The sequence below is a fragment of the Pipistrellus kuhlii genome, unplaced genomic scaffold (assembly GCF_014108245.1).
Source record: "Pipistrellus kuhlii isolate mPipKuh1 unplaced genomic scaffold, mPipKuh1.p scaffold_m20_p_5, whole genome shotgun sequence".
Taxonomy (NCBI): Eukaryota; Metazoa; Chordata; class Mammalia; order Chiroptera; family Vespertilionidae; genus Pipistrellus; species Pipistrellus kuhlii.
Window position 1 is genome coordinate 76,996,733 of NW_023425551.1, and position 13,301 is coordinate 77,010,033.

The 13,301-nt window shown below is 54.6% G+C and overlaps 1 protein-coding gene across 1 annotated transcript in view; it reads left to right on the forward strand.

Moving 5' to 3' along the window:
* Positions 1-13,301, forward strand: part of KIF6 (kinesin family member 6) — a 347,200-nt gene that overhangs the window by 321,725 nt on the left and 12,174 nt on the right. The window contains exons 17-19 of the mRNA XM_036415357.2: positions 6,738-6,822; positions 8,392-8,527; positions 10,458-10,555. Of these exons, the coding sequence (XP_036271250.1) occupies positions 6,738-6,822; positions 8,392-8,527; positions 10,458-10,555 (319 nt within the window). The remainder of the gene's footprint in view (positions 1-6,737; positions 6,823-8,391; positions 8,528-10,457; positions 10,556-13,301) is intronic.

A 13,301-nucleotide genomic window follows, 5' to 3' on the forward strand; every position in this document is an offset into this window, starting at 1 on the left:
ACACACACACACACACACACACACACACACTCCCGAGGACGCTGATTGAGCTTTCTGAGTGGTCTCCTTCAAGCCCTGTGACTACTGTTGTGGGAGAAGGAATGCCACACACATCGCCCCAATAGGAAGATAAGTGGGCTTAAGGCAAGCACTAGCTCCTTTGAAGAAATTCTCTTCAAAAATTTCTCGGCTCTTTCTAATGTTGAGGTGGGTATTTTGCTTGTCTACAGCCTCTTGCCATCTTACTTGGAAGATGTGCCAGCCCCACTGTGCGCTGTCTCAGACCTTTGGGCTGTATGTGATACATCTGTGCCAAATGAGCATATTGACCGAACAAATTCCCTATTAGCAGATACGTTTTCCAAAAGTGGGAGGAGACCGTTTTATCACGAATCCTCAACCCAGTTCCTAAAAGCCCTGACATTTCTCTCATAAGCCCCAGTCAAGACAATCTCCCAGCCCGACCATCCCTCATCGTTATGGGAGGCAGGGCCGGCACAGACTCCCACAGACACCAAAGAAACTGTCCCCTGAGAGGCTGTGTGTGCCCTGAGAACACTACCGACTGGCTGCATCCTGTATGACAGCGACGTGACTGGGTATGGGGGGTGCCAGGGTTCCTGCTAGCCTCTCTCTGACAAGCCACGGAGACCGGGCCCAGTGGTGAGGCTAAGGTAACAGAGGGTAGAATTTCGAGGGACTCAGACTTCAGTTCAGATGTGAGCACACATCAATGTGTTTGTGTATGTGTGTGTGTGTGGGGGTGAGAGAGAGAAAGAGAGAGAGAGAGAGAGAGAGAGACAGAGAGAGAGAGAGGTGAGGAGGCCACAGTGGGTTAGAAGCCAGCAGGAGCAACCTCAGCACAGTCTGGCCTCTGGGGACCAGAAGCCTCGGAGAGCATCCCCAAGCCAGGCTCTAAGTGGCTGCCACCAGAGAAATGCTGACTAGAAGCCAAGAGATGGGTGTGGGGTTCAAGCAGAAAGGACGGTGAAGAGACAGGAGAAGGGAGAGCTTTGGAAGAACCTTAAGTGAGGCTGCGGCGAGTAGCAGGACCAGCAATGGTTTTCCTGGGCCTGCCCTGCACCAGGGCCTCCCTCCCAAGGTCACTGTCCCATGTGCATGCCGGCCTCTGTGTGGTCCACAGCCTCCTCAGGGGCAGATGGAGAGGGGAGGAGCAAAAGCAGGGGAAGCCACCTCCTGTGGCCATGGCCTCGGGCACAGCAGCCCAGAGCAGAGGCACGGGAGGTGACTCAGGCGGGAGGAGATGGTGGTGGGCTTCTGGTCGGGGTGCCTGGGCCTGTGTTCGCTCTGAGCTGGCATTTACCTAATGATTCTGATGGTACGAAAGCAAGGGGTGTGCCCCCTGTGGTTGCAGCCGTGGGTGTGCTGGGGCAGCGATCAGCCACAGCCAGTGCCTGCAGGGCGTCCATCACCCGTGAGTCCCGCCGGCCCTGGGCGGCTGTGCTGTTGCGCAGAACCAGCACCAGGATGGATGGTAGCACTGAGCGCCCGTTAGCATGCGATCACTTCAGCTGACAATAAATTTGAGCCTTTAGCCAGGAAATGGTCTGGTTGGGAAGCCAGACTCTGCCTCTGAGCCACTGCCCACTGTGGTAATTGAGCCACCTACACCATTCATCTCCGCAAGCATAGACACTTGGACTTCTCCTACAAGGTGGGCCGAGTGATCTACAGTCTGGAGGCCACAGAGCTCACGGAGGCCGGAAGAGGGTGCCCAGCGCGGGGGTCACTAGGCGGAGAGCGGAGGCGACCAGCTGATGCCGCCCTGGCTCCCAGGTCCGTCTGCCACAGGCAGCCACGTCCGCATGCAGGGCACCGGCCAGAGGAGGGCCATGTTGGGCCTGTGGCCTTCGCTCTGTGGAATCCCGCCGGCCCCTCCCCTCCCGCGCCTGGTTGAAATGTCAGTGTTGTCCCACTCAGATACCTCGCATGTGGGCGAGGAGGGAGCAGGCTGTCTCTGGGCATCGGGGGCTGCACCTGGGCAGCGGGCCCCAGCAGGCGCACTGCAAATGCCAGGGGGCCAGGGGGCAGCCGTGGCTTTGTTGGTGAAGGGCAGCCTTCTCGGGCCGGCACTGGGGAAGAAACTGAGGCTTTGTCTCAGCCCCAGCCCCACATCCGAAAGGCTTTCACGGGAAAGAGCATCACCTTCAAATGCCAAGGATAAGTCAATACCGACTTCAATGCTCTGCCCAGCTTCCTTCATTATCGGATTCGCGGATGGAGGAAAAGGCAGCCGCTTTGAAGTCGATGGAGCCGGGTCCTGAGCTCAGCTCTACTCAGCAGTGGTGCGAGCCTGGGCAGGTTCCTCCCCCACAGGCCTCAGCTTCCCCTCTGCAGTGGGGCTGCGATGATTAGATAAGATAAGACACGTGAAGCCCCCGACCCATGGACAGCCGCACGGTGGGTATCATCATTCAGGTTTACCCACCACCTGCCAGGGCCACGTGCAGGCAGCTCCAGCCCTGACAGAGTGCCTTTCCTGCCGCAAACCCTTGTCTCCACAGGGGCTCCCAAAGGCCTGGCCAGGGGCAGGGGCAAAGGGGTGTGCCAGCTCCTACGCCACCCTGCCTGGGCCTTGGCACTCTTGACCGCTCCTGCCTGAAGTGCTAGCATTGAAACAGGGCTCGGAGCCTTGCGATGGGGGAGCATCAGACCTCACCAGGGAAAGAATAGAAACCAAGATTAATTCACCGTTGTTATTTCACATTCACTCATTCCTTTTTTGTTGCTCAAACTTTATCAGTTCGTTTTTCCTTTCAGAATAGTGCTATCTGGTCATCAACACCTGTGTTTGTTGTTTGTCCGGATTGTTAAGATTCGTCTCTCACCAGACAATTTATTTTAGATTTTTGTTGACTCAATATGAGCACATGTTATTATCTTTGTGGGAGATTTCTACTGACGGCACTAAATCAACCTTATTGATGATACCATTCCCTCTCTGTATATAATTATTGATTACCTAATTTAAATTATGTGACAAAGACCCAGCGGTAATGTGCCCGTCAATTCTTCCTTGCTTGCCTTGGGTTTTGCTTATTTAGCTACTATAGTGTTTACCAAATAAATGCTTTTGGCTATGAATACTCTGATTTTAAAAAAGGAAAAAAGAATTCACCGGGGACCTACCAGCAAATCCTAACTCAGTAGGTCAGAGTGGGCCCAGCTGTCTATGTGTGTGAGTGTGTGTGTGTGTGACTCTGTGTGTGTGTGTGTGCATGTGTGTGTGAGTGCATGTGTGTGAGAGTGCATGTGTGTGTGAGTGCATGTGAGTGTGTGTATGTATCACTGTGTGTGATTGTATGTGAGCATGTGAGTGTGTGAGTTAGTGTGCGTGTGAGTATGTGTGTGAGCGTGTGTGTGTGTGTGAGAGAGTATGTGTGTGAGTGTGTGTGAGTGTGTGTGAGGGTGTGTGAGTGTGTTTGAGTGTGTGTGTTGAGGAGTTCGAGTGCAATCATGCCTGGGAGGGGAGGAGTGGCACACAGGAGTCTGGCCTTCCCAGTAAGGGCCCCTGTCCTCCTTGTGCTGCTAGTTCCCAAAGACCTGACACTTCAGAGCAGGGACCGGGTGTGCCCTGTTTGAAGTTTCAGTCACTGTTTGACTGCTTCCTCCATGTGTGGCATTCAGATCCACAGCAGCTGGCATGAAACCTTCTCTCCTCGCTTTTGTGTTGTTTGGAGCCAGCTGCCCTATAGATTCACCCAGGCTGTGACTTCCTATGCCCTATCCCAGCCAGAACCCTTGCCTGAAAGGAGGACTCCCTGTGCCTCCTGTCAGGTGACTGGAGGGCCTGTCCCTGGCCACGGTCCCAGTGGGCATGGAGACACACAAAGCCCTAATGCCCTTTGGTGACTGCCCCTGCTCTGCTCAGCGCTTTTGTTCACTTCCTTTGAGTTCCCAGCCCTTCTTTGTGTTCGGAAAGGATGGTGAGCCAAGCGCAGAGAGCAGCTGGAGCAGCCAGGGGCTGTCTCCTGGTGGGTTACAAAGCATTTCACTAAGCAAACATCACCTTTGGCAAGAGTCCCTTTGGTTGTCATGACAACGAGGATCGCTTGTGTCTTGGGGGTATGCTGTGCCCTCCTTCTGTCTGCCCAAGGTCCCTTACCCCAGCTCTCTCTCCCAGATCCTTTCAACAGTCCTCGGCATCCTGGCGCCACCTCACATTAATGATTCTTCACTTTGGAGCAGCTTTCTCTTGCTCAGCAAAGAAACCGCTTGGCTTAGATATCAAAGGGCCAGATCAAGCTATTCCTCTGCTCAAAACCCTCCAGCCTCAGGCCTCTCTCAGAGCCAATGTCCTTCCCCTGACCTACAAGGTGCTATGTGACCGGGCCTCCTCACTGGCCTCCGCTCCCACCACTCTCCCTCTCCCTGCGTGTGCACGTGCAGTCTGTGGGGTGGCAGAGGGTGTGGAAGGGAAGAGGAGCTTTAGGGGTCTCTCTGGAGCCCCAAAATCATGCCAGGTAGGAGGGGGCACACTCCAGAATGCTGGCCTTCCCACCGTTCTCCAGATACACTAGCATCTGTGGTGTGTGAACAATGCACCAGGGACACAGCACAGGGCCCGCCCAGCCTCAGAAGGGCTCCGGCACCTGTGCTGGGGGCCCATGGCCCCGTGGCTGGGCAGTCTGGCTCCTCAGGGTCCGTCAGGCACCCCAGAGTGGGCCACCGTGGAGTCCTCAGCTCGGGAGTCTGCAGCATCTGCATCTCCTGTCTCAATGAGGAGTCAGACACTGCTCAGTCACTTCACAGGTGCCAGTCAGTCGTCATTTGATGCAAGGGAGAGAAAGTAGCTGGTGCCTGGAAGATACAGCACAGACTTCTAATCCACTTAGCACATTGATCAATGAGTCCAATGAGGACAGGAAGGGCAGCCAAAGGGGAAAATTCTCAGCAAGCTAACCCCCCAATAAGTGTGTGGGGGGGGGCGGGGGTGTTCCAATAAGTGTGTGTGTGGGGGGGGGGGGGGGGGTTCCATTTGTGATCAAAAGAATAATCAGCCAAAACCGGTTTGGCTCAGTGGTAGAGCGTTGGTCTGCGGACTGAAAGGTCCCAGGTTCGATTCTGGTCAAGGGCATGTACCTGAGTTGCGGGCACATCCCCAGTAGGAGGTGTGCAAGAGGTAGCTGATCGATGTCTCTCTCTCATCGATGTTTCTAGCTCTCTATCTCTCTCCCTTCCTCTCTGTGAAAAATCAATAAAATATATTTTTTTAAAAAAGAACTTTAAAATTAAAAAAAAAAGAACAATCACTCTGAAATAGGGTATTTTGACAACCACTCATAAAAATATGAAAATGTTTAGCCCTAGCCGGTTTGGCTCAGTAGATAGAGTGCCAGCCTGTGGACCAAAGGGTCCTGGGTCTGATTCTGGCCAAGAGCATGTACCTCAGTTTGTCTCACGTCGATGTTTCTATCTTTCCCTCTCTCTTCCATGCTCCCTAAAAATCCATGGGAAAATATCCTCAGGTGAGGATAAATAAAATAAAAATATGGACATGTTTAAACTGACCTCAAGCTTACTGATGGCCAGTGACAGCCTGACGGGGCCGGACAATGACAAAGCAGCTGGACTACAGTCCCGGGACACCGCCTGGAATAAACACTTAGCTCTCTGGAACCAGCTCTGTACCTTGTCAGCTGTGTGACCTTGGTTATTCACAGCCCTCTCTGAGATGGCAACGCCTTTCCTGCTCGATGTTTTGAGGATTAGGAAGGTGTGGTGAGCACTTGGCAGAACCAGGCAAGAAGGCACTCAATCGATGGTAGTTGTTGGTATCCACCTGCTATGAAAATAAAGGCGAAAAGCCGTCACAGCCAGGAGAGCCCTGCCCCTTGCAGGCCTGCCTTTAGTGTTCTGTCCAGACTCTGGCTCTAGACTTAAGATCAGCTAGAAAGCAACTGTCACAGAGTCCTCAATGAGGGAAGAGTGGGCCTGAGGATAAAGTTTCAAGCACACATGGCATTTTGTTGTTGTTGTAGTTAAGATATTTAAAGAACCAGCAAATTAGAAGGAGGACATGCTGTGTTCTTGCAAAGATCCAAAGTAGAGGTGAAAGAAGTTAGTGTGGTAGCTCTCAGCTCAAAGGAAGAGGAAACAGAGCTGGCCAGTCAGCATGGCTCAACGGTTTGATTCCCGATCAGGGCATATGCTTAGGTTGTAGGCTTGTCTCCCAGTGGGGGACACAGCCCTCCTCACGGCCTGGCCACACTCCAGTCTTGGGCAGGGCATCTGAGAGTGGGACTCAGCTCTGGGTGCACTGCCTGGGTTCATCAGGCTTGGGAACCACCGCTTTAGAGGCTAGAGAATTGGGCCCCTCAGCTGGCACAAGAACAACGTGGACCGGTTCAGCAGTGTCTGCCTGGTTTACACAGGGCTCTGTATCAGAAGATAGGCAGTGCTATTGTGCATCTTCCCTGGATATTGTAGAGGAAATGCGTGAACCTAATAGCAAAAGGGCTAATGGGACATAAGGAAAAATTCTCCTCCTGTGACAGATGTTGAGCAGTGGAAAGACGATTGGCTGAGCAGACTCATGGGAGCCTCCGGGGGCCTCCATCGGAGCAGAGGTCACCAGCCAGAGGAGGGGCAGACCAGTTCCCATCCCAAGGCCCCAGAGGAGCACACAGAGCCCCCTTTCATCTTGGGGTACACCCTAGCCCTTTGACTTTCTTCCTCGTTGAGGTAAACCATGAGCATCTATCTCCCTTCTCCAGGTATCGCAGAGAACATGCCCATGCCCGCCGAGCCAGACCTGCACGAAGAGAAGCTGCGGTCACAGCTGGAGGAGGAAAAGAGGAGGTGCCCTTTCTTTCTCCTTGTCCACCCTGCCCCAGCTCAGAGGGCTCCACGGGGGCCTGGGGCTGCCCAGGCCTGGAGCTCCTCTGGGAAGTGGGTCCAGCTGCTGGGTCGTGAAACAGCTGGAGAGGGGCTGCCCCTGAGCAGGTAGAGTGGTACGTGAACCCTGGGCTGATGAGGTGGAATAAGGAGCAGAAGAGTATCAGGAAGGGAGAGCTGGAGGCTGTTGGCACCTCCTCCCCCAAAACCAGGCTGAGGCTGCAGGAGTAGTCAGTCCTGTCTACTGCTGCCACCTAGCGGAGCCAAGATTTATGACCACGGGGGTCTTCCACCTACAGTTTGGCCCACTTCCCTCTTGTCTCCTGATCTGTAAAGCATCTTGAGAGCACAGACCCTCCTGCAGCCCCAGATGGTTTCAATTACAGAGTGAGCACCATCAGGCACTCACAGACATGTGGCCATTACCGACACAGCTTGGTCACAGAGTCTTGCTAACACTCCAGCCAAGCTCCTTAGCTCATCCATTCCTTTATGCATTCAACACATGTTTGCGGTCTCCTCCATGCCGTGGATAGATTTTGGGGAACCAAACAAGCCACCTCCTTGCCCCCAAAGTGTCATTGTGACACACGCCACCCCTGGGCTGGTTTAGGCATGCACCCTGAGCACATCCTGCCACCCTACCCTCCTGAGACTTGAGAACAGGATCCGAAGCAGCCGATGGGCAAGTCACTCCTGCCACATTCTCCTTCCAAAAGCTCGCACTGCACTGCCCTCCAAACAGTGGCCCTCCAGGCCCCAGGTTCACTCCCCTGTTGTCCTCTTCCTCCCTCGCTCTGCTTATTTTTCTAGTTCTTTTCTATCCATCCCTGTGTCTATGCTGCTCCCGTCTTGTCCCCTTGGTCCACACTCCCAACCACGGGGCCCTCTCAGAAGTCAGGGTGTCTACAGAGGAATCTTCATCTACTTCCTGTTGGACAACCTCTGGCTTTATGGCCTGCCCAGCACCCCCAGGCGCACAAATGAAGGTAGTGCCACTTTGGGGTCTCAGCATGAAGGTGAGGCAGCGGAATGGAAGGCTGTCAAGACTGGTCCTAGAACAGAGAGCGGTCCCCATCCTGGCTGCTCTCTTTATTAGCTCTGCACCGCAGAGCAAGTTCCTTAACTTCTCCAGCCGGAGGTTCCAAATCTGCCAGGTGGAGAGAACTGGGTGCCTCCACAAGGCTGTGCAGAGGGTGAAGTGGGTGTGTATGTCCAGGGCCTGCAGCAATGCCTGCCCCTCCGCAGGTGCTCAATAATGGCAGTTACCACTCTGGGAGATGGGCCCTTCATCTCACACACAGGCCCACGTGCCCACGAGCCTACGGGCCCGAAATGCCTGGCTCTGCTTCCCTGTGGTGGGTAGGAGCCCTGACACCATGCCCTGGCCTCAGCGGGCAGCATGAGGGTCCCAGTCCTATTACCAGCGCAGCACTGTGCGGCCACAGAGGCACAGGTCCTGCAGCCGACAGCCCATCCACAGCCCTCCCTCCTTCTAGAGATTCTCATGGCTCCTGCCTGGTGCCCCTGCAGGTATAAAACCATGTTCACACGCCTGAAGGCCCTGAAGGTGGAGATCGAGCACCTGCAGCTGCTCATGGACAGAGCCAAGGTGAAGCTGCAGAAGGAGTTTGAGACCTGGTGGGCAGCGGAGGCCAGCAGCCTGCAGGTACAGGTGGCCGCAGGGCCCTGCTGGGGCTGGGTTAGGGCACAGGTGGTGCATATCCTAGGGGAGCCATGGAGCCACCCCTCCATGGCAGCGGAGGAGGGGCAGGCACAGCCCCTGGGGCTGCCGGGGGAGGAGGAGTGGGGTTCCAGCACACAGGCCCGCGGGCACTCAGCCCCGGCGTGAAGCAAGCGCTTATCTTGGTAACCAGGACTCACGTGATCTGGGCTCATTGTTTCCTCGCCTGGAAAGGTGGGGATGGAAGGTGCACTCCCCAAACCGGTGGATCAAAATGGGGCACGCCACCATGGCACTGTGTGATGCTCTCCCGTGATAACATATTAACAACACTGATTGTTTTTTCTTATTACAATGATAGATGCTATAAAAACCTTAGAAAATACAGAAAAGCACAAAGGAGTAAAAGATCACCATAAATAATCCCACCACTTAAGGAAAATCAATATTATCATATTGGGTCATGTTAATATCACATGTCTATGCCTATAAACATATTTGTATAAAACTAGAATCATATTGGTCTCCAGGTGTCGCAAAGGCACTTTCACTTAATCACAGAGCATGACTGCTCTCCCATGTTGTGATTTTTTTCACCAGCGTCCTATGGGCCGGCACTATTCCATCACATGGATCTGTTTTAATATCTTTAATCCATTGCTTAATGTTTAGGTCATTTCTAGTATTTCCCTGGAAACACATTTGAAGATAAATGTTTGCATACTTGCTGAACAGTTCTTAAAAATTCCCTGACATACAGTGAAGCTAAAGTAATCTGGGGAACGTTAGCTCAGCCCCGGTTCCGGCTGTCCTCGGGCTCCCTGGCCGTGGTGCAGGCGGGATGAGTTGCACATGGGCGTGTCACCTGCACAGCTGGCAGGCCCACAGGGACCATCTGATGGACAATGGAACTGACGCAAAGAAGCTATTTGCCCCGACAGCCAGGCAGCAGCTCCCAACGTGTTACCATAGGGGCCGATAATAGGAAAGACTCTTTAGATAAAGTTAAACACACATGATACAAAAAAAAACAACAACAAAACACAATAACAATAAGACTGAAATACAGTTCTCAAAGTATTTTTAAAACAAGGTTATGGTGTAGTAGTATGTATAGCACTTTACAAATGCATTCATGAATAAGGTCTAAGGCAGGCCCAATACTTACTATAATTTCTAAGAAATGATGACCACAACATTTCAAGATTTCTGTAACTGTAATGCGATACGATGATCCCTGTGATTTGTACTGGGGTGAAGTCGCTGGTACTGCTAATACGATGGTGGTTTGTTGTCTACACTTATCATTGGAAAAAAATGTTAAATTTCAGGTAGAAGTTGGGAAAAATAAAGATGCAACTGGTTCCCATCCACGCCCCTGGTGCCCCTGGATCTTTCTGTTCCCCAGGAAAGACCCCATCCTGGTTCGTCATCAGGAGTGAGGCGTCAGCCACTGCAGCACCCAAGGGGGCTCCATGGCTGAGCGGGGTGTGGGACATCCCTTGTGAGTTAGGAGGTGTCCAGGCTGGCTGACAGGGTCTGACAGTCTATCACTTACAGAGACAGTGGAAGTCAGGGAGCCAAGTGTCAGCTCCGTGGGTCCTCTGTCCACAGACGCCACTTAAACAAAAGGGGCCAGGTGACCGCAGCAGGGAGGATGGGCGCCCTGTTGTCAGGAACTGGCTCTAAACAGTTTCACAGCCTTCGATGTACCCGAGTGGGCAAGACGCCTTAAACCTCAGCAGGACGTGGGAGGTGATGAGAAACTCCCCCGACAGTGTCCTGGGGGCCAGGGAGCAAGGGGGAAGTGCCCCCTGCTCTCGTGCTCACGGGCACTCCGCCAGGGCCCAGAAAAGTCAGGGCCTTTTCCCATCGTCAGACTCAGGCTGACACTGTGCAACTGCTTGGCCCACAGGTGGAGTCTGCCGCAGGGAACTCACTCAGCCACAGGCAGCCGCTTGCCCCCAGGTCCGGATCCCAGCACGAGAAGCCCCCACTTCTTTCTAACCAAAGGTAAGGGGAGAGCTCGGCTGACAAGGTTAGGGCGCCCCGAAACGGCTCCCCACTGTCCTCCTCGCTGCCACCTGCCCTGAGATCTCTCTGGGAGGAGTAGTCACTCTGTTAAATCATGTGTGGACCCCAGGCAGTGGCTTCCCGGCTTGTTTGGGTGCCCCCCACAGACCCCCTCCTCCACTGCCCCCCAGTCCTTCCCCAGCTCTGATGCTGCAGGCCCATTGCCATGGCAACAAGAGAGCCCTTGACCACACAGGCCCTGGTCCAGTGCCTGAGCAGGGAGAGGGGTCGGCAGTGGGAGGGCAGCGTGGTGGGAGAGTGGGTGCTGGTGGCAGGCAGAGGGTAGTCAGCCTGCCAGACACTGGTAAGAGGCTGTGAGGACAGATGTGGGAGGTGCCCTGAGCCAGCTTCCCTCACACACCCACAGCCTTAGAGGGCAGTTTCTTCTCGCACCACCCACGGCATTCTCTCTCCATCCCCACAGCTCAGGTGGTACAGCCAGTGCCCTGTGCCCTGGCCACCTGCCGCCCCAGATGGACAGCACCCCAGGCAGAGGCCAAGTGGGGTAGGCCAAGTGGGAGGGGAGAGGGTTGGCTGGGAGCGGCCCTGTGAGGGGGTGAAGGGCAGTAGAGCTCTCTCCTCGGGGAGAGCTGGGGGAGGGGCTGTCAATCGGTACCCGAGATGGGATGGGACGGGGTGGCACTCCACCTCTGGCCTTCTTCTCAATAACCCAAACCCCAGTCAAGTTGTGAGGAAAACAGCAAGTCCCGTGGAGGGGCATCCTCCAGAACCCCCTACCTCCCACACACCCCGCCTCCCACCAGTCCTCAGGGCTGGCAAGGAGACGACCACAGACTCGAGGAGACTGAGCTGATGCGGCAACTAGAACTGTGACGTGCTGTCCCGGTGGGACCCTGAACCAGAAAGCACATTCCAACAAAAACCTGAGAAAATATGGCCCGGCCAGTGTGGCTCAGTGGTTGAGCATCGACTCATGAACCAAGAGGTCACCAGTTCAATTCCCAGTCAGGGCACATGCCCGGGTTTCTGGCTCCATCCCCAGTAGGGGGCTTGCGAGAGGCAGCTGATCAATGATTCTCTCTCATCATTGATGTCTCTTTCTCTCTCCCTCTCCCTTCCACCTGTCCATCTCTTCTTTCCATCTGACCTCCAAGGAGCACCCCCAGTTGAGACTCTCCCGAGGGTGTGCTGAATCCTCCTCATAGCTCCTCCCAGCAGCGGGCCTTAGGCAAGCCAGCTTCCTCTTTGGGACTCCCTGTCTCTGTAAGATGCACCAGGGTCCCTCCGACACTATTGTTCTATGAACAGATGACTGTCCCAGAGCCACCGAGGAGCCGCTGGAGCGAGAGAGCGAGTCCGCCGGCTGTCTGCACCCGAGTCCAGCATGGCCGCTGCTGATGGACTCGGCAGACAGGGCCGCTCCTCCGCTTTTCGGGCTCTGGAAGAAACCCGATTCCAGCTGCACACGCTGGATTCACAGCTCTGAATGGCCACCAAGGAGGTCTAATTGATATAAATATTGCTTATTAATCCTTATTAAGAAAGATAATGAGTTCTGGTGGCTGGTGTGTTCTCTCCAGAACAAATACCAGCATGAGAAATGGATTCAGTGTCAGGCTGCTTGGTCAGGAGAGGGGGCAAAAGCAATTTGTAACATGAGGGATCAGAAATCAGGCTACGGCATCAGTGCCACTGGGGCAGCTTAGGGACCAGTGGAGTGATTCCCTCAGCAGTCCCAGCCTTCGCATGGTGCCATGCTCCCTGCCTGAGCTGGTCGTGGCAACAGGCTGGGCATCTGGACTGCAGGGCCTTCTCCGCCACGCCCTTCTGCCCCTTCCATCCACTCTCCACCTCCATAGTTTGGGTCCTGTGAACACTCCCTGGCATTTTAGAACAGGATCTGCTGGGAAACCATTGAGTCAATGATGCACTTGTGTGTCAATGACTTGGTCTCATAAGGTTTGCTACATCTTTCAAGCTGACCTGGACTCTTCTCTTCTTCTCTCCTAACTCTCCCCCCTATCCCCATTCACCTGCAAGAACTTCAGTTTGAGCCCCGAGAACTGGCCTCTGTTCCCTAAAGAAGAGCATGCAGAGCCTGCCACCTTGTGGCTGCCTCTGGTCCTACAGCTGCCTTCCAGCTGGCCCACATACTCAGTGGAGAGGCTCTGGGATGCTGGGAAATACCAGTAAGCAGCCTCAGCTCTGATTTCCTTCCCTGTTGCTTGGCCCACCGCCCTGACCCTGTGGAGGCAGGCCCGGCGAGAAGCCCTGCTGGGAGAGGCGGGAGAGGCTGAAGGCTGCGGCGGAGGAAGGGGCTGCACACGTGGGTGGGACCGCAGGTTGTCAGGCCTGTGCAGTTCCTTGGAGTCCGTGCAGACGTGGCAGAGCTGGTGCACCTGTCTCGAACCGTGGCCTGCCTCAGCCTGAGTGTTCCCATCTGTGAACGGAGGGTTCTGACCGGGAGACTTTTCAGGCCTCTTCCAGCTCAGGATTCTCCCAAGGCCAGAGTGAGGACCCTGACAGCTGGACAAGCTTTCGCCTCTGGCCCTTTATCTCCCAGCGGGTGCTCCTGGGATCCGCTATTTGCAACCAGGAACCCAAGGCCAGGCCAGTATACCAGGCAGCATGGTAAAGTCGGCAAATTGCATGTGTGTGAGCTGTTGGATCTGACGCCTCATTCAGGGAGCACAGCGCTGGTCAGCTGGGGCCTCACAAGAACAGT